At 41.7% G+C, this 19,113-nt stretch overlaps 1 protein-coding gene across 2 annotated transcripts in view; it reads left to right on the top strand.

Moving 5' to 3' along the window:
• Window positions 1-4,194: 4,194 nt before the first annotated feature.
• TNFAIP8L3 (TNF alpha induced protein 8 like 3) overlaps window positions 4,195-19,113 on the top strand; it is a 49,328-nt gene continuing 34,409 nt past the window's right edge. Inside the window, exon 1 of one of the 2 annotated variants that reach the window (XM_067305735.1) lies at window positions 4,195-4,367. In XM_067305735.1, the coding sequence (XP_067161836.1) occupies window positions 4,316-4,367 (52 nt within the window). In that variant the 5' untranslated portion in view covers window positions 4,195-4,315. The remainder of the gene's footprint in view (window positions 4,368-19,113) is intronic. The other variant, XR_010885729.1, reaches the window with a different exon arrangement.

Below are 19,113 nucleotides of genomic sequence, written 5' to 3' on the forward strand. Positions count from 1 at the left end.
AATACATTGTTACATTTTTACATTTAGAACTGAGAAGAAGATGCAATCCTACCCCAGTGTCTTTATAGTCTAAAATAGGCAAGTCAAACACAAAGAAGGTATTGCAGAGAAGAAAGGTCAGTTAGATTTAATAATTAAAAGGTAGAAGAGATTGCTTTACTGGGATAGGTTTTAAGGCTCGATCTCAAGGAGAAAAGCTTGAGTAGCAAAGCACAGAAGCAGCCTGGCACTCTTTTACTTAGCAGAAAAGAATAACTTAACAGTTCAGGTAGGACTCAAAAAATGCAGGTGAAAATCTGTGCTTCCTGTTTGACTTACAGGAAATCACAGCATCTCTGTACCTCACTTTCCCCTCTCCGAAAGACAAAAATACTATCATCCTTGTTTCACAGTTCTGCAACAATACATTTATTAGATATATCAAGTCACTCAGACACTACAGTAGCTGGGCTACATTAGTATTTAGAATAGAATAAAACTGTATGTGTGCGAACATGCAAATGTGATCTGCAGAAAGACTATACAAGAAAGCCTGAAACCTAAAAGCTCTCACAGGCAGATCTCCAGCACTCAGATACAATGAGTAGGCAGAGGAGGATTTCAAATAAGTTCCATATGGAATGAAGATCAAGACCAGATGGAGTTAAAATGTGAATGGAGGGGCCATATAGCAACATAGCCACTACAGAGAGCATCATGTAACTGGGAATACACGCAATACATGGGGCAGTTCCAATAGGCTGTGTTACCAGCTTCCCTGTTAAGTCATATTTGTAGAGATTTGCAGGAAGATACATTAACTGAGCCTTGAGAAACAATGTACCAGTGTCTAAATTTCCCAGCAATCTTTACGCCTATCCTAAAACCAACCATAAGTCTCATTACTTCTGGTAATAAAGGAAACATAAGCTACGGCTCTGTGAATATAACATTGAATATGTAATTGCATAATTTATACTAATTGGAAAAAAAAAAAGTCTACTTTTCCTTGTGGAGTTTTATTTAATGTGTAACCAGCTAGTACATACACTGCTGTTAATAAAGCTTTTGTATTTTTCTCCATACCAATATTGTAATGGATGGAAACTATGAAGTTCAGAGCTCTAAGCATATGGAATTTTCCAGGTCACATGTTAAGCCAAGTGCTGGACTCTGCTGGGCAGAAAACATGAAGAAGAAAAAAATGGGAATTCTAACCATATGTTTTGAAATGAAACAATGTGCTCATTCTATTTCAGCTGAAAACTTTAATAACTGCTTTACAGTTAGCAGCAATAAAGAGGGAAAGAGATCTTGAAATAGCATTTACTGTGGAATAGAAAGTAATTACAGCATAGTAATGAGAATGCCCAATGTACATATCACAAGTCTGACGCAACACAATATTGATTAAGTTATTCCATTTCCATCATATTATTTGTGTGGTTACACAAGGACAAAAAAAATGACTTGAATTAAAATAAGTGGGATTCAGTTTTCAAGTTAACTACTCCAGGTCAAGACTTCATTTTTCACAATCCTCTGAAAGACAAATCTGTTCTATTACTGACTGAACTATGATCATTTAGCAGCAGATATGCACGAATTTTCAGGGTTTAACATTTAATTGCAATTATAGCACAGGTTATACCCTCAGAAAAAATTTAGAAAGTTAGTAGATAATTTCTCCTATTATGGCCAGTTTTTCTGGAAAGGAGAGGCCAGTGCCCAGAACACCTTGGAAGCACAAATACAGCTGCAATGTACCAAGCACGTTACATGACCCAGAATATACACCTTACCTGGCAGTCCCCGTTTCTGCTGGGGAAGCAACAAGGGTTCCAACCATAAGTATGACTCTACAACATGCATTCTACTTTTTGCTTACTAATTACAGTGATTGTCATTAGAAAGTCAGAATTTGTTCAGTTTAGAAATTACCATCAGAATTTCATACAGTTAAAAACAGTCCCTAAAATAAATTACACTCCAGTACAAACTTACTCTTCCCACTAGATTTAAATTGCTATACCCCTTCATGGAGGAGGTTTTTTATATTTTGCATTTGTGGTGGTAAAAAGCAAAGAAACAAAAGAGAGATTTGAGTCTTCCCTGCTCTCTGATTCTGTTCTCAGTGTGGTATCTGGGACTGTCTTTCCTGACTGTTGACCCTATGGTTTTCCTGCAGCTATATCATTTATCATATCCTGCCTGTAGATTACCCCCATGCCTTCTGTTAATTTGTGCAATGCATATATGTGCATTCACATTTTGCATTGCGTATTAGCAATACTTACATTTAGAGGTTCTTCCTTATACATTATTAAATTGTTGGGCTATAATCAGCAGTATCTGGAATTCTATTACAAATTCAATGAAAGAAATTACAAACCAAAGTCAGAACTTGTTTTCATGAAACTAAAAATAAAAGCACTATCTTAACATAACTCCATAGGCCCAGGATATGATAGCAACTTGCCAAATTACTTTACACCTACCTTTCATCATAGAGTTTGAAGATTTTTGCAAAATAAAAGACAAAGCAATGGAAATTGAGCCTTTGATAGAGTTGAATCCTGAAAAATAACTAAATCTAAGGTACCAACCGGTATACTCCAGGGCCAAAAAGCTTGCAGTATGCTACCTCTTTAGACTCAACATGATTTGAGTGCAGGGGGAACAAGCTAGGATTCACTTTAGACTACAAGGCAAATTCTGGCTTCATTTTTACTGTTGTAATTCTTACACGAATGAGCCATCACTGAGAAGATTTAGCTGGACCCCTTTTTTAAGTTCGGAAAGAATCCTTCTTTTTTATCTTACAGTACACACTAATTTAGAGAAAGTCTTCACATTTGTCATGAGTATTCAGCATAGTCTGATGGCAATAGATAACTTCATACACAGCTTTGAAGCAGTGTCCTGGCATTGCTTTCTTTAGCAACATGAGGATCTGTACAGTTTGGGGGGAGAGAAAAGAAGAGGGAAAAATCTTTAGTCTACAACTACAGGAGCAAGCCTCTGGCAGGAGATTGCAGTAATCTACAGGAAACTGTTTGAGGCACTGTCTGGCTCTTAGGACATGACGCAGTCTGTGGCTTTTAACCGAGGTTTGTTGTAGGATTGATTTTGAGTTAGAAAAGTAGTCCTACTACTTTCCTTGGATTTTTGTACTAGAATAAAAGTGATCCTTGGCCAATAACAGCATGTAAATGTAGAAAAGAATAAGATCCACCAGAGAAAGAAAGATCTACCTAATCTAAGCAGATTTGAACAAGTGACCTCAATCATCTGAATTAAGGGGCGGCTCAGGACTGCAGTAGCTCGTAGGACCTATGTAAAGCCTGTAGAATCTAAACTACAAACTTTTCAGACTCAGAGTTAAAAACAATCTTCCAACACTGCCTTTATTTACCAAATGTTGCTCTGTCTTCCCGAACCTGCAGACAACCTGCAGACAACCTGCAAACACGTAACAGCAAAATTCACTCCTCTGATACTCTCTTACGGACACCAATATCCAGTAAAGCTTGGCACTTCCACAGTAGCCTCTACTATTTCAGTGATTAATTTCTGAGAAGATAAAACAGAGAGAGATCACCTGGGGGAAGGAACCGCTGAGAAGAGACGAAAGGATGACTGAAGGTCAGGGGAAACACCCCCTCAGAAAGAGAGACGGTGGAAAAGAAATAGGGAAAAAGGAAGACATAAGGGCAGCCTCAAGCCCCACGAGCTGCGTGGGGCCGGGAGAGAAGGAAACAGCAAAGGAGGCCCATTTCTGAGTGTGAAGGACTGCCGCTTCGGTCCTTTCCGCGCTGCGAAGCCCACTTTCAGGAGCCAGCCTGGAGCTGCCACGCGTGGGGAGGCCGCGCACGCCCGCCCGCCCGCCCGGCAGCCCCGCGGTACCGCCGCAGCCGCGCAGCCCGCGAGCCCGCTTCCCGGCGCGGCAGCCAGCCGCAGCGTGCGGCCAGAGCAGCCGGCGAAGAGGCAGCCGGTGTCGAGATGAACTTGTGTAAGGAGCTCGGGAGAGAAACCGCTCCCCCGCCGCGCCCCCGCTCCCTCCTCCCCCCGGCGGGGCCCGCCAGTCTCCGCTCCTCCTTTGCAGCCAATGGCACTAAGCGAGGTGGCTGCATGTGGTGGCACGGACCCAGCGCCCAGGCTGGGAGGAGAGGAGGAGGAGGAGGAGGAGGAGGAGGAGGAGGAGGAGGCGGCGGCAGCAGCAGGCTCTGCTCGTCGCTCGCTCCCTGCTCCGGGCACCCCTGCTGCTAGCGGCGGCCGGCCACACGCCGCCCTCTCCCAGCGCCCCCTCGGCCCCTTCCCCGCCGGTACCTGCAGCATGGACTCGGACTCCGGGGAGCTCAGCGAAGGCGAGCTGCTCTCACCTGCAGGTAAGGGGGGGGGGGGTGCTGCCGCCTTCGGAACCGGCTCCGCAGGCAGTGGGGCTGGGGGGTGAACGAAGGAGGGAAGGGGTTGCTTTTAGACCCCCTTTGCGCATTTCGTATGGTAGCTCCAGGGGAGAGCGCCGGGGCTCGGCGCTGAGGAGGGACCGCCACCGTCCCGCGCGCGGCGGCGCTCGGCGGCCGCTTCGCCTCACGCGAGCGGGTCGCTGCCGCCTCACGCGAGCGGGTCGCTGCCGCCTCACGAGGGCCCCGCCGAGCGCCCCGCCGCAGAGGGACTCCTGAAGCAGGGCTTGGGCTCGCCCTGCGCCAGCGTGGGCTCGCAGGAGGGGAGGAACTGCCCGCGGCGAGCAGCCTGCCCTTTCCTGCCCGCTCGGGAGGCGGTGCGAGCGGTAAGCGGCCCCTCCGGCGGCTGCGTGGGCAGAGGCTCGGCGCCCCGGCTCCGCTCGGCCCCCGGCCGGCCGCTGGCTCAGGGTAGCCGGGAGATCCGTCCTGAAGTGCCACGGCCAAGCATGACAGGACACGCGGCTACATTTGCAGCACTGGCATGAGTCTGATCCATTGCGCTTTATATGCAGAGGCTGCGAAGCTTTGGGGGGTTGGCTAGTTTCTTTTGCTCTCTCTCCAGGACTGCAGCAGTTAAGCCCGTGTGTGGACGGGGAGACTCTCCCCGCAGACCGGGCATGGAAGGCACTCGGGCCACTAGGATTTTGGTTTCAGAAGAGTCCTAACTAGTCACCAAAACCATAAAACTGCTGCTGCCGGGTTGCTGCCTGGTTGCTGTAGCCTGCATAGTTTTTAGATGAGACAGAAGAAAAAACTGAGGGAGAAAAACCGTATCTTTTACCATTCCCAAATCTCCACATTCCTGTGTCCTACACAAAACAACCATTGCTGACATGTGCTGTAATCAAAGGGTGCCCTGCGCAAGCAGTAAATGGGGACAACAAATTTGTATAAAATTCAGCATATATAGAAGTAGATTTGCTCTACCAGTACAGTACTGTCAGTCCACAGAGATCAGCTGTCAACTCAAAGCTGTCCTGCTGCCCCATGCACATCTCCAGGTTTCTAACTCCTCTTCAATCAGTAGCGATGTTACCTTGCCATCAGGAAAGCAGACTCCAATAGTGTCTACACGGAAAACTGGCATGTGACAGAAGCTAGGTGATTACCAAAGCTAGGTGTGGAAGAAGAGAGGCAGGCCCGTTTGACCTCCAGCTTCCCATGGTAGAAGTCATAGGTATCTTCTCTGAAGCCATTTAACCAGCATGAGACAAGCAAGCACAGTTGAAATAATGTCTAAAATTGTCTCACAATAAACCCAGACAGAGTGGTACATTACAGACACGATCTTTGAGAAAAATCTTTTTACCATGACCTGCCCAGTTTAGACATATCTTTTAGCCCAGCTGGTACCCGCTCCCCTCCAAAAGGGTTTTATGCCAAACAACAAGCATTTTAACTACTACAGAAAAAGATGCCAGATATTCTGTGAAAACTTTTAGGACTTGTCCTGTTAATACTTCAGTGATGAACAACAGTAGGAAGTCATAAGATAAATAGGTGTCATCTGGTCTAGTCTCCCTGCATAACAGGATTTTATAGCATAGAGGATTTAAAAAAAAAAAAAAAAAACAGGATTTTATAGCATCTTAAATCTCATCCACTTTTAAATATTACAGGAATTTATTCCTGATATCTTGTTCTGCATTTTCTTACTCAACATCTAGACATGAAATAAGACTAGCAACAGGCTTATATTCATAAGGCACTGCTAGGCTGAACTTACTAACAAAACCACCAACATCTATACTTTTCCATACAAATATTCAAAGCAGTGCGTGAAGCATGAGTTACAAACAAGATTAGGTTTATAGAGAAACTGATGTAATACAGCTCCTGCCAACAACTTACTTTTGTTATGAATAGGATTTTCTTTTAAATAAATTAGAAAGATAACTCTACTTAGAGATTGCCATAAATGCTTTTTATGTCATCATTTCCTCGCTGCCAACAGTTGATGCTCATTATTCTCTTCTACACTTTTTTTCCTCTTCCTTCTTTTTACTATCTAAGAGAAGAAAAATCTGGTATTTTGACCATACATGGCAGATGCCTATGCAGTGGAATAAAACTGGAATAGAATGAAAACTTAATGTTTTTCTCTTAGCCAGCTGCATTAATTTTCTCTGCACTAAAGAAATACTTGCTGTTGGTGTCCACCATCCTCTTCTGAAAAACGCATTTTTGCTAGATTTCATTTGGCCTTTTTTCCATACTCTGCCATATGTACAGTGCAGTATATCTCTGTATGTGGGTGTTTGGTTGTCATGCTGTCAGTCACTATTGCAGGCACAGCATTTGAAGGGTTATAGTGTGAGTTTCAGTCACCACCTTGTTGAGGGATGAATGCTGAGGTACCACACACCACAGATCCCAGTGGCCAGGGGCTTTCTGCCTCCCCTTCGGAGGGCAAGCACAGTGCCTCCAGGATGACTGGGGAAAATATTTGGGGTGAAGTCCTAGTAATGCTCTGATTTTAGCTATTGCCTTTAGAACAGCTAGAATTTCACACTAATTTCACGTTAACCTGAATGCTCAACTTACTCTCATCATTACCAGTCTTAGCAGCTCCTAGTATGCAGAGCAATGACTTCAGCTTACTTGAATCAAAACTTCTGGCGGTCACTGCCCACTTTTCAGTTCTCCAGTTGTTCAAGCCCAGCATAATACAGTTCACTTTATCACTAGGGCTTCCTAGTGCTAATGCAATACAGCTGCAATACAGCATTATCTCAGTTACAGCATATCTCATACCTCCTGCAATACTGATTTAGCCTTTTGCTCTCTCCTGGAGGAACACCAGTCCTGCCATTCCTGAGACTCTCCAAACAGGTGTGGACAGGACAGGAGGCTTCCTTGTGTCCTCCCACCATCTGCCATGCACACTTGGCTTCCAAGAGCCAGCTGGAGTCTTACTCCTAGATCCCAGCAGCCTCATTTCCTTTAACAGCCCACTTAAACCTGAGTCTCCAAGGGAGCAGAAGTACGTTTTTCTATGTTTATTCTGAATGTGTTGTCATGATAGTAGCTTCATATTTCTTTGGTGCAAACAAGAAGCTCCTTACATGTGTAGTATAAGATGATAGCTGTACAAAACAAAAACAAACAAACAAAAAAACACAACAACCACCCATAGCCAACTCCACAGCCTTGGCTTCCACCAGTCTCCTCCCCCGTCCATCAGACAGCTTGAGTGCAAAGCAGTGAACAGTCAAAGCAGATTTTTCTGCCAAAAAAAAAAAGATGACACAAACCCCTATTAAGAGTGTTAGGTAGGTCTTCATTATTTTGAAAATGTATATTTTGTAATGCAAAAGAGGGGAAAAATATATGCGCTTACTACAACTACTTTCAGTGAAGTTTCTTGAATTTTACTGTGCACACTGCTGATCACATTTCTTTGTAAAGTGTGATCTTCCTGTGGATAAACTTTTGGAAATTGAACAAGTAATCCTTAAAATAGAACATTGTTCTCATTATTTAATGTCCACCTATTGAGAGATTAAAAAAAAAAATTCTTCAAAAGAACGATTTTTTTTTCAGTTCTTCCACATAACATGATCCTCTGCCACCTTTCTGCCTAACGCATCATAAAAATCCAGGTCATCTCCAACAGCAGTGATTTAGCAGCGGGCTTTGGGATTCTACACAAGAAAAAGAAAAAGGCAGACCTTCATTTGGTGCAGATCGCTCTAGGTTCACTGGCAAGAGTAGGCAGGAATCTGGCCAAATAGCTTTTATATGCAATATCAGTGTAAGCCTTTCTACGAGCTGCTAAATCCAAACATAGATTGATATGTTTATTTTAATAGAACTATATAACACTATTAACATATGAAAACTAGAGGCTAATTGCCTGTATTGTCTTTGAAATGTTACAGATTGTTTTGATTCAAGTTTAACATATCCTGTAAAGTAAACTGTTGCTGGTCCCCTCTCCTTCTTCCTACTGAAGTCGAAAGAAATTTGGCCTAAAAAGAGAGCAGCTTGAGCCCCAAATAGAATTCTCAACTGGTGATAGAATTTTATTGACACATCAACACCACAGAGTCTACAATTTTATAAGATACCAGAGAAAACAAAATTAATATACTCTTATCACCAGATTTGCATCTATAAAGTCAGTGGGAGTCTTGTTATTGCCTTTAATTGGGCCAAGATTTTGGCCTGTGATTTCTAGCACAGAAAGATTAAGGCGTATTGAATTATTTGATAAATTATCTAAACTCTACCATGGGGAATAAATATGTACTTAGTAAAAACTATAACAGATTTAAGCTTTTTTTACTACTGTAAGACAGCCCATACAGACATAAATAAGTTTTCTAGAGCTGTCCAGTAATATTATTTGATTTGCAATGCTTAGCAAATACTTTTCTGCAAGTTATTTATCATGCTCTACAATCTGCCTGCACAAGGGATATTAGTCTTTTGAGCCTTTACATATTTTATTATAGTTTAACAGAGTTAAATACCATTCCAGAGCTAATATATTCTTGTGGATGTAAGATTAATTAGGAAAAGTATAATATAAAGTATTTAGTACTGTGCAAAATTGAGGCATGAGTGATGTGCTTATGTGGCATAAAGTACAAGTTGGCATTTTATAATTCTTTTTGCAGCATCATACACATCATTTAAACAATTTATTTCATAACAAAAAGTATACTTTGCCCCAGGGATTACTTGCGTGTTTGACAGGGTAGGGTTTTGATTTACCAAAGCCTTGTTTTGCTTTTATATAAAAAGGTTCGAGTCAGAAATGCAATAATGGGACTTATAGAAGAGGCAGACAACAGCATGCTAGAAGTATGGAATCTGGGGGGAAAAAAGCCCCGATATTTTGAGTGGAATGTGCAGACTCTACTGGATGCTTCTGTAATGAAGTGCTTTCAAGCACCTGTATGATAAAGGGCACTCCCTTCCCTTCTGCTGCAAAACAAAGGAAAAGCAAAACTAATTGATAAGAGTTAGACTCTCTTACGGGGCTTTTTGGCTCACACTGCGTGCTGAGGCAGGCATGTGTCTGAATTTCTCTGCCAAGACAGAGCAGGCAAGAGACCGCTTAGGTTAAGAAGACAGTAACTGCCTGTAAGGGCAGCAGCCAGGGCAGGCAAGACTGGCTGACTGAATTTTCTCAGATCTCCTGTTTCCCCCAGAAAACACTTGGGTTCCTGATTTACATACAGGCCACTCTAGCATAGGGGCTGTCGGATTGGAGTCTTGGGGGGGGAGGGGAGGCTTTTATGGGCAAAAATCTAGTCATGCTGTGATGGTGGTGACAGAAGTGGGATTATTTATGGCAAGCTGAATAGACAGTTTAGTTCAGTATGTGAACCTGTGCAGGGTTCTGTGTTTTAAAATTGAGTGGAAGTAAGAACTTCATGAAGCAGTAGATTAAGACCCAAGCTCACCTGCTTGTGCAATAGCAACATCTGTGGACCAGTCTGTTAAGCAGCAACAGCAGATAGTATATGAGATAACACCCTTTTCAATAGCTTTAGTGTGCTTCAATAGGTGACATGATGCTCTTGCACATGCCAAGATAAAAACAGACAAAGATCCTGAAAAGTTTCTTCCTACTTTTGAGGATGGCATACAAAGACACGGTCTCGAAAGGGTTGGTCATCATGGGTGAAGCAAACTGACTCATTTAGGGATAGCAGACTTCAATCACATGAGGAAGTTGTATTATCTTGGTACATAAATGCTTCTGAGATGCTTAATCAGAACTACTCAGTTTCAGGACAGAGTGTGCTAGTGCCAGCCTGACGCATAAGTAGCAGACAGAAGGCAGCCACAACTTTGCTGGGTCAGAGACATCCTGTTGCTCAGGCAGTGAGATTTTGAGTTTATACTTTTTCAAATAGTAGTTATGAGGAGCTCTGCATAGCCCTAAATTGAGCCTTCCTCCGTGGTGCTAGTGATACATGAGCAGAAAGCAAGCATGTGTGTGGTGTGAGGTTTTGGGATTTTTGTTTTTTTAAATTGTGGATAGGGACAAACCTTGGTGCAGGAGTTTCTTACGCTGGATAAAGTTCAGAAACAAGACTGTGAAGCCCTACCCTGTCACACAGCAATCAGTGACTATTCCTATCTGCCTTGCCAAAGGACTGTTCTGGAATGAGAGCGTGTGATGTGCTACTTTGGTAACAGTGCACAACCTGTACAGGGCAGCCTGCCTGTCACCTCAAAACCTCATGCTTCCCGTTTGAAGAGATACACCTTATATCCTTTCATTGCATCTAGACTAAAGAGTAAGAAGTCATGGTAGGAAGACTAGGTCACCCATTTTGTTGATAGAACAAAGAAAGATGGAAGAACAAAGTTATAAACCTCACTCCCAGGGATGGCTCTCCCTCCCATCCCCCCATCTGTCAGCTTTAGATTAGTTTCCTCAATTTGGTTCACCATGCAACAACATGAAGGTTTGTACCAGAACAAGGGAGATGATAGCATAGGGTGGAAACAAGGGGTCCAGGCAGCAGAAGAATGGGAATACTGCTTTCTATGCCAATACCCATTAAGAGTGACCATGAGAAGACCTTTGAATCTGTGGCCAGTCTTGCTGCTATTACAATGAGAATCAGAACTCTTGCTCTGCTGAAAACAACTTTGTGAGGTAAGGAAAAATGGTTGGCCAGATATATTCCTGGATACGTCAGCGATGTGAGAAAGAGTTCCTGAAAACCTGGCCTGCCTGAGAACCATTTTTATGTGCCTTTTACCCACAGCATCAGCCAGGGTAGAGGAGGGGTGACAGACCCTCCCAGATCCCAGGAAAGTAGAAGCACGCTCTAACATTCTAAGAGCTCTCACTAACTACATCTTTTCTAGTAAACTAAGCAGGGCCTGGCTGTGAGCCCAAGCAGTGGCACACAATCCTCTGAACTGTTTATCTGTTAATACACTTCCTGGCACTGTTTCAGCCCATGCCAGATATCCTCTGTCCTGTGCCAGGACATTTTGTGGGAGGTTAAGTGGCCAGTATGAATTAAACAACATTTGGAGTGTGGGAAAGAACTCAGCTTGCATCCAGATGGCTATTAATGTGCATGTACAACAGGATCGGTCCCAGTTTATTTACAGACATAGACCTTGTGGTCAGAGAAGGCTGCAGAGAGAGTCTTCACTCCCAGTGACTTTTGTTGCACTGCTCAGAGCTCTCCAGGTTGTTGGCTTGCTTGTGGACCTCTTTCAGAGCAGCTATGTTGGGCTAAGGCCCCAGTTTGGAGACTTGCCTGATTTTAAAAAAAGTGTTATTTGCTTTTTTTCTACAGAAGAATCTTTGCCAGCTAGATTATGGGTTGAAAAGAGTCTAGTCCAGGGAGACCCATAGGAAGCTGGGACAAAATTGAAGTAATTGTTACTTTATACACCCAAGACTTGGACTTCTCCTCAAGGAACCAAGTTGAGCTGAAGCTGAAGCACTGACTGGTAGACAGTAACCTTCCGCTCTTTAAGGCGGCCATCTTTAAGGAAAAAGGGTAAAAGAAAAGAGCAAAAGTAATTTCCGTCCTTGCCAACGATCATTAATCCCTCCTTGGTGGAGGTTCTGTTGTAAGTCATAGTTTATCTGTTGGTTTTGGCTGGCCTTCCTACAGACAGCTGGTCTCTCAGTACAGATAATAGGTTTTGGCTAACATCTGTCAATGTAACAACAAAAAAGAGACAGAACAGGACGCTTATTTCTAGCTATGATATGAAATAAACACTTCATGGTGAAGACAGACATTCCCTTTAGTCTTTGTACTGGTTCTAGTTTAATATAAGAGGTAATCATCTTAAAAACAAACAGTACTCTAGCAGAATGCCTCCCTACCATCAAACATGCTTCATTTCTGGCATTAACTCTGTTTATCCCAAATAACTCATGTTACAGGAAAAACTAAATATTTTTTTTCCAAGGAGAAAAAGGAATACTATCATTGTATTGCTGTTTCCTTTCCAAATAGTTTTCCATTTACTCCCAGAGTGAACAGTTTACATGGCCCAAACACTGGCAGATGCATATCAAACAAATGTAAGGTCACATCATTCCACTCCTTCCCCCCCCTTTTTTCTTCCTCCCTCGAAAGAGATAGCCATCTTTCCTTCAGGGTGATTTTGCCAGCAAACATTTTGTATCCTGTAGTAATATGCCATGAAAATGTCAAAGCGCTTTTTGTTTGCTTGTGTTTAATTTTAACTTTGTGTATTTGTGTGTCCAGTTTCCCCATCACTCCCAGAAGTTAGAGGGAAGTAGAAGGTTAAAGGTATCAAGAGCAACCTTTATGTTTACTTCAAAGCAGATTATATTTGGTGTCTCACTATTCTGATACTCAACACTATTTTGATACATCGTTTCATTAATGACCTCCACTGTTATGAGAAATGTTTAATAGTAGATACAAAAATAATCAATACAGTTACAATGCACAGCTACTGGATTTATTTAAAAGTGACAAGGAATCATTGATGGAATTATGTTGACTTGAATTATAGATTTAGGAAAGGGATAAAATTCACAAGCCTAAATATTTAAAGAACAGTTCTATGAATTTTGCAAAGTGCCAATACACCACATTCTTACCAACTTGAACTAGTCAGTCCCCTTTAAATGTACCAGGCTCTATATAAAAAAGGAGATCTTTTTTTTCCTTCAGTGAAGAGACTTGTGTCTGTCAGAAACCAGCTTGTACTGTACAAATCTAGCTCAAGTTTAGCTACAAGTTCTGTGTTGCTTTTCTCTCATCTGTATTTGTTTTTAAGAGCATTTCCAGATCAGTTCTTACAGCTTGATATCAGATACCATCCAACATCAGAAGAAATGACATAGTACTTGGTACCCTCAGGGTAGATACAACTGAGATTTCAGTCTGCCCCCCTAAAGGGAGACTAGTACATTCATCCAAAACATGATCACAACTGGCATTTCTCCACAAAGCACTTTCCTTACAGAAATCATACAGAATTGATGGAAAGCACAAATCATCTCTTTAAGGAGAAATGAATACCAATGCTCGCCATAATTCCATGATTCAAAAATTAAAATTTGGGTTAAATCAGATGCCTACAGGCTGAGAACAGCCCCAGCAATTAGTTGTTAATCAGCTGATATCTGTTTATCCTCAAGACCAGAATACCTTCTGTGGTTTTGAGAAAAATTTCCAAATTGTGAATTCTTTTTAACTAGCTGGTATTGTTCACTTCAACACGCTTAACAGAAAGTTGTACTGATTTTGTTCAGTGCTAGGGGTTTAAGAGTTTACTTATGAAAAGCCAGAAAATAGCCATGTTCAATGTTATGTTGCTACCTGCAATAGGCTATGCCAGTAAAAAGAGATGTTTTGACTGCAGGTAAGAAGAGTGAGGGGGAACCAGACCCTGGGAATACATGCAGACATGCCCCGTGCTTTAAAAAAGGCCCAGCACATGCTGCTTGCAGTGGCATGCAGAAGGGAAGGCAGGCCTGAAACCCCCCCCCCCCCCCACACACACACACCTCTGACTGCCACATGCTGCCAGAGAGGGTTAGTCCCTCAGAGGAATGGAGGCACCAAGATTTTGTTTATACCTTCTGACGTCCAGCTTCTAGAACCTTTTTCACTTTGCCCTTTTTCATGTCCAAAGCCCTTTGTCCCAGTTGATAAAGTCAGGAATATTTCTCTTTTCATTAAATTTTTTTTTCTTGCTGCTTCTCAGACTTGTTTAATATGTTACTATAAAGCCCATCCTCTCCTCTGCTTTAATAATATTGCCGTGTTTCCTCTCCAAATACACACATCTTTTTAGCATAGAACCAAGTTTTTCATTTCCCCTGTGCCTTGGCCAGGGTAATATGTTACTCTTTTGCAATATTCTTCCAGTCTTGATCCAATTCCCCTTTCTTAACTCATTTCTTTTCAAATATTCTTGTTTTTATGATTTCTGCCACTATGATGGGGGAAGGTATTGTCAAGTTGTATTTCATGAAAAGGGAAAACTGATGGGAGTAAAGCACTGTATTGTCTTTGTAGTTAGAAGCATTAGAAACAGATTCGCCTTGCCAGAGGAACTAACCTACCTCCTCTAGCCAACAAACAGTACAAACAGTGGGCTTGCAAATGAGATGGTTGTCATCCTGATTAGTAAGGCATGTCTAGGAAAGGGAAATTAGTTTTGGAAATACTGCAATTAGAGACAGGTAAATGCAGTATTGCCAGAAAATGAGAAGACAATCATGTTTCTACATATAATTTTTCTGTTACTTCCAAAGCGCATTCCTGAGCAAACACCTAGCTGGAGAAACAATATAACCTCACCCCCATAAGATCAAGTCTTGAATAGCAGGTCAAGGGTGTGTGGGGGGAGGGGGAATTACATTTCAATCCAAACACAGCAGCCTGTAACTGTCACTGGTCAAATGAGGTCAGAGGAGGACATTGCTTTCTAGTGGCATAGCTTAACTACAAGGAATAAAGGAAAACAAGGGGTTGCCTGTCCCTTTGGCAGAGTATTCTGATGAACCATGGTATGCAGATTATTTTTCCCCTTTTAAGTTTACTAATATTTATTCTTCAAAGTTCTAATAAGTATTTTTAATGAAGAGATATTTTAAGAGGATTCGCACAGGTTGCCTCTAGAAAGCAAGCAGAGGCCTGTGCTGTGTCACTGCCACAGCTGTGAAAAGGCAGTAAGAGATGTTTCTAGAAATTAAACTCTTCTTCATTTAGGAGAAAAAGAGGACTAGAGCACTCACATGCACCAAGGAAGGCATTATGGAAAGGAACCCGCAGAGCTGACAGTCAGATGCAGCCTTGCCAGGACCAACTAACAGGGCTTCAACATCCACCTCTTTATATCTCAGTTGACCTGGCTGAGCTGCATCAAATTCAATCAGAGCCGAATCTGCCCCTTGCAGGGCCAGCAGCCACACTGATGCCTTGTTTCCATCAAACAGGAACCCCTTGCCTTTCTTTAGAAGACTTTTCTTTATGGTTTTGTCTTGCCTGATTAAGATAGCAAGTTTGGATGCAAGTTTGCAAGTCTCACATGCCAGACCCACCTTATTTGTCCAGTCAGCAATACCTGGTACGTGACCTGCCAATATAGGAGAGAAAATACAGTCCTGCACAGCAGCAAGGGAGAGCATGGCTGTTCCCTAGCGCAGCCGCACAGCGGCCCTTGCCCATTTGCACGACCCAGCCCAGCAGAAGGGGCATGCTCACGTTACGTCAGCTGTTCGCAGCCGAGAAGTCTGTGCAGCTTCCGAACTCCCACAAGAGCTACTCTTGCCCATATACAGTAGATGGGTAACAGTTGTTCTTACATTGCCGAGAGCTCTGTGTATTTACCTTTTAGAACTCTGTGAGGAAAATACTGCCGTAGCAATAGCCACGCGTATCAAGATTGAGATGAGTGATGTGCAGAAAGAATTTAGGGGGATCACTATTCGGTATTTTCATATTTTCAAAGAACAGAGTTTAATTTCCTTGAAGTTACTGCAGTCAGTGACAAGGAGGTAGAAAGGTACATGCAAAATACCTCTGGCTGTGCACTAAAATAAAGTATGATTAGACATACCAAATAACCAGTGGCAGCAACCACAACTGCATGAGTTTTTAGTGATTGTATACTCATCACTGAAAGAGCTTCTCTATGAAATACAGAGTTCTTTTTTACCATAGCCACATTTGAAGGCAATTCATATAGCATGTATGCCATTATTATAAACTACTAATTCTGGAATCCTTTATTTCTTCCCTCACTTTTACAGAGGTTCAAGAAGTAGTTATGCTTCTTAATAGGGATGATAACTTAGGGACATCTTATGCCAACATGTAATCACTTCACCAGTGACTAAAATACAGATTCTGTCTGCTATACAGACCATATGGTTATTAAAGAGATTAAGAACAAAATCCTTAAATACTTGGCTTTTAAAGCAATATGGTTTCTTTATCAAGATCTATGATAAAAATAGAAATCACATCATAAAACTCTGCTATTTTATTATTGAAGGTTTTACAGCTATTTACGTGAATCCACTGGGTTAGAAACTTGCCTTAGTCTAAAATTTTTTAAAGCTGAAAACATTTTTACACAAACAGCATGTGATTGAATGTAGTTCAGCTATTTTTAAGTAGACAAAAGTCATCTTCCTCAGCTAGGGAAGTGCTATATATAGAAAAATAAACTTAATACTTCCAAGCTACAGGCTTTTTGGCATTAAAATCTACAGCAAGTATAAATAAAAATACAGCAAATATAAAATAAAAGCGATTTCCTTCATAAAAAGTACATATAACAACATGAGAAGCTCACCTAGCAAAGAGACCAGTGTTCCACAGAATGGGAATCATTATGTTGGTTCAGTAATGATCACTCCATGTTACCGTGAATGGGATATGCACACCTATCAGAAGATCAGGCCTTTAAAAGAAACTTCAAATATTTTTAACAAATTTGAAAATCTGAATAAGTCATAGCAGGGGCAGACTGTCCTGCATCCCTCGAGAGGTACAGGGTGGAAGAACAGCTCTGGAGAAGGAAAGAACATCATAGGCCACTTCTGTGCCGTCGAAACTGCAGATTGCTGTGAGGACAGATCAAATCTGTGCTTCCACATAGCTGCCCCTGGGAAGCTGCCTCCTTCAGGGCAACGAAGGGCTGCAGACAGCGCTGCCACGGTCCTGGAGAAATTCTGCACCTTGATCTTTTGCAACTCCCTTCTAAAGCCCTGAGGGCAGTCCATGGGAATTATAACAGGAGTTGGAGTAGGTTTTACTGGATTTTTAGCAGATCCTTTAAAATATAAAATTGGTATGTAAAATTACTTGCACTTTGATTCGTAAATGCACACATCTTTCATGATGGGAAGGGAGAAAGCAGAGGCCAGGTTGCTTAAAAACAAACACAGTTTACAGTGAAAAAGCAAATAAATGAAAATTAATCTCAGGACAGCACTACCTAGGTGACTGATTCTGCAATACCACAATTAACCACATACAGCAGACACTGCAGAGAAAGCATTAGATGGCTAGAGTTAAAATGTATAGATGGGATACTCCTAGGATACGTCCAAATGGGCAATTCAGAGCTCTCCTAAGAGAGCATGCAGGGATACACGTGTGCAGAGTAACAAAACAGGACAGTACTTAAGAAATTCCATGGTATTTCCACATTCTCATTTGGAAAAAATAGAAAGAAAATATCTAAAATACATAGGATTTTAAAGATTTTCCAAGTTTTTCTCCTCTGTCCAGTTTTGCTTTATAAAAACTGTGGTAGGTTGCTTTCCTCATTCAACATCCCGGTAGGTGCATGTACTAATGATACCATATCCATTTTAAGCCTGGATTTTAAGAAAATTAACTGCTCACCCACCACTTTAAAGCATTATGAGAGGTAACTGTCATCTGTGTATCTTTTAAAAAACAAACTTTGCCACTTTAGTTTTCTGTTAAGTAACACCTTCCTGAATTTCAAAGTCAACAGGATTTTAAATTTAAGGACAGACATATAGTAGGCATATCATAAAGATACCCATCTAATTTCTTTTCAAAAAGGATATCACATGGGAGGCTGCACAATCTGATGGCTGAAGTACTGGACTGACAGCAGGGTCTTAATCACAGCCTTAAGCAAGTATTTCACAGTTGTATCTACTTCTCCTCCCATCTCTGGTCTGTCTACCTTCACTATTTTTAGCTCAGGAACATCTTTCATGATGCGATTATGCAGTAACAGCCCCAAAATATTTTACTGAAAGCTAATAAATACTATTATCAAAACAGTGCATGGTCACTACAGATACTTTGATAGGTATATCCTGAAAGGACTTCAGTCTCTGAGAAAGAGGCTATATCTCTGCAGTTGTCGTGTGATTTTAGATATGAAAGATACGTGCGGTTCAATACTGCATTAGAAGTCTTTCAGAGCAAGCTGCAGTTTGAGACCTGTTTTATCTTTACCACACTTGACCTCTTTTGTCATATTAGCAGAAGTGACTAGGGCATTTGTTTTAAATAAGCAGTGCTACTACATGTCATGATACGATAAAGAAACATTACAATTAGAAGTAGGGAAAAAAAAAAGTAGTAAGGAATTTAAGAATTCAGTTAAAGAGAACAGTAATGTTTTTCCATCTTTCCATTTGCTTCTGATTCAGACTGTTTAGCTCTTTGCCATGCAAAAGCATGTTTGGAATAAAAATAGAACCCATAATTTGAAACTATTGGGTGTGCGTTTGGTTTTTTTTTTTTTTTAATAATACATGGGACTCTTACTGAAATAAAGAAAACAAGCCTTTCACCTAAAGAGGATTCACCAGAACAAAAAAGTCTGCCAGAATTAACATCCTCATGACTTCTGGCATGTTTTCTAACATAACTCTTTTAAAATAAGGGGTGGGATCCAACACAGGAGAAGAGATCCTGACCAACAGTGATGGGATGCAGGGTTTCTTCCATGACTGCAATGCATAGCATCCCTAAGAACCCAGCCATAAGTCAGGGTGAAGAATATTTCCCACAATACCCAAGTTCAGTCTGTTTTCTTTAGAACCCGAGTTTTAGTTCTCCCACATAAATCAGTGTAGACTTTACATACATAACCCAAACCTACCTACACCATCATCTTCGGGGCAGGACAGGAAGGTGCCATTTCCTGCCTAGCTCACTCAAGTGCAAGCCAGAAAACAGATTTCTGA

Source organism: Apteryx mantelli, chromosome 15 (assembly GCF_036417845.1).
Source record: "Apteryx mantelli isolate bAptMan1 chromosome 15, bAptMan1.hap1, whole genome shotgun sequence".
Classification (NCBI taxonomy): domain Eukaryota; kingdom Metazoa; phylum Chordata; class Aves; order Apterygiformes; family Apterygidae; genus Apteryx; species Apteryx mantelli.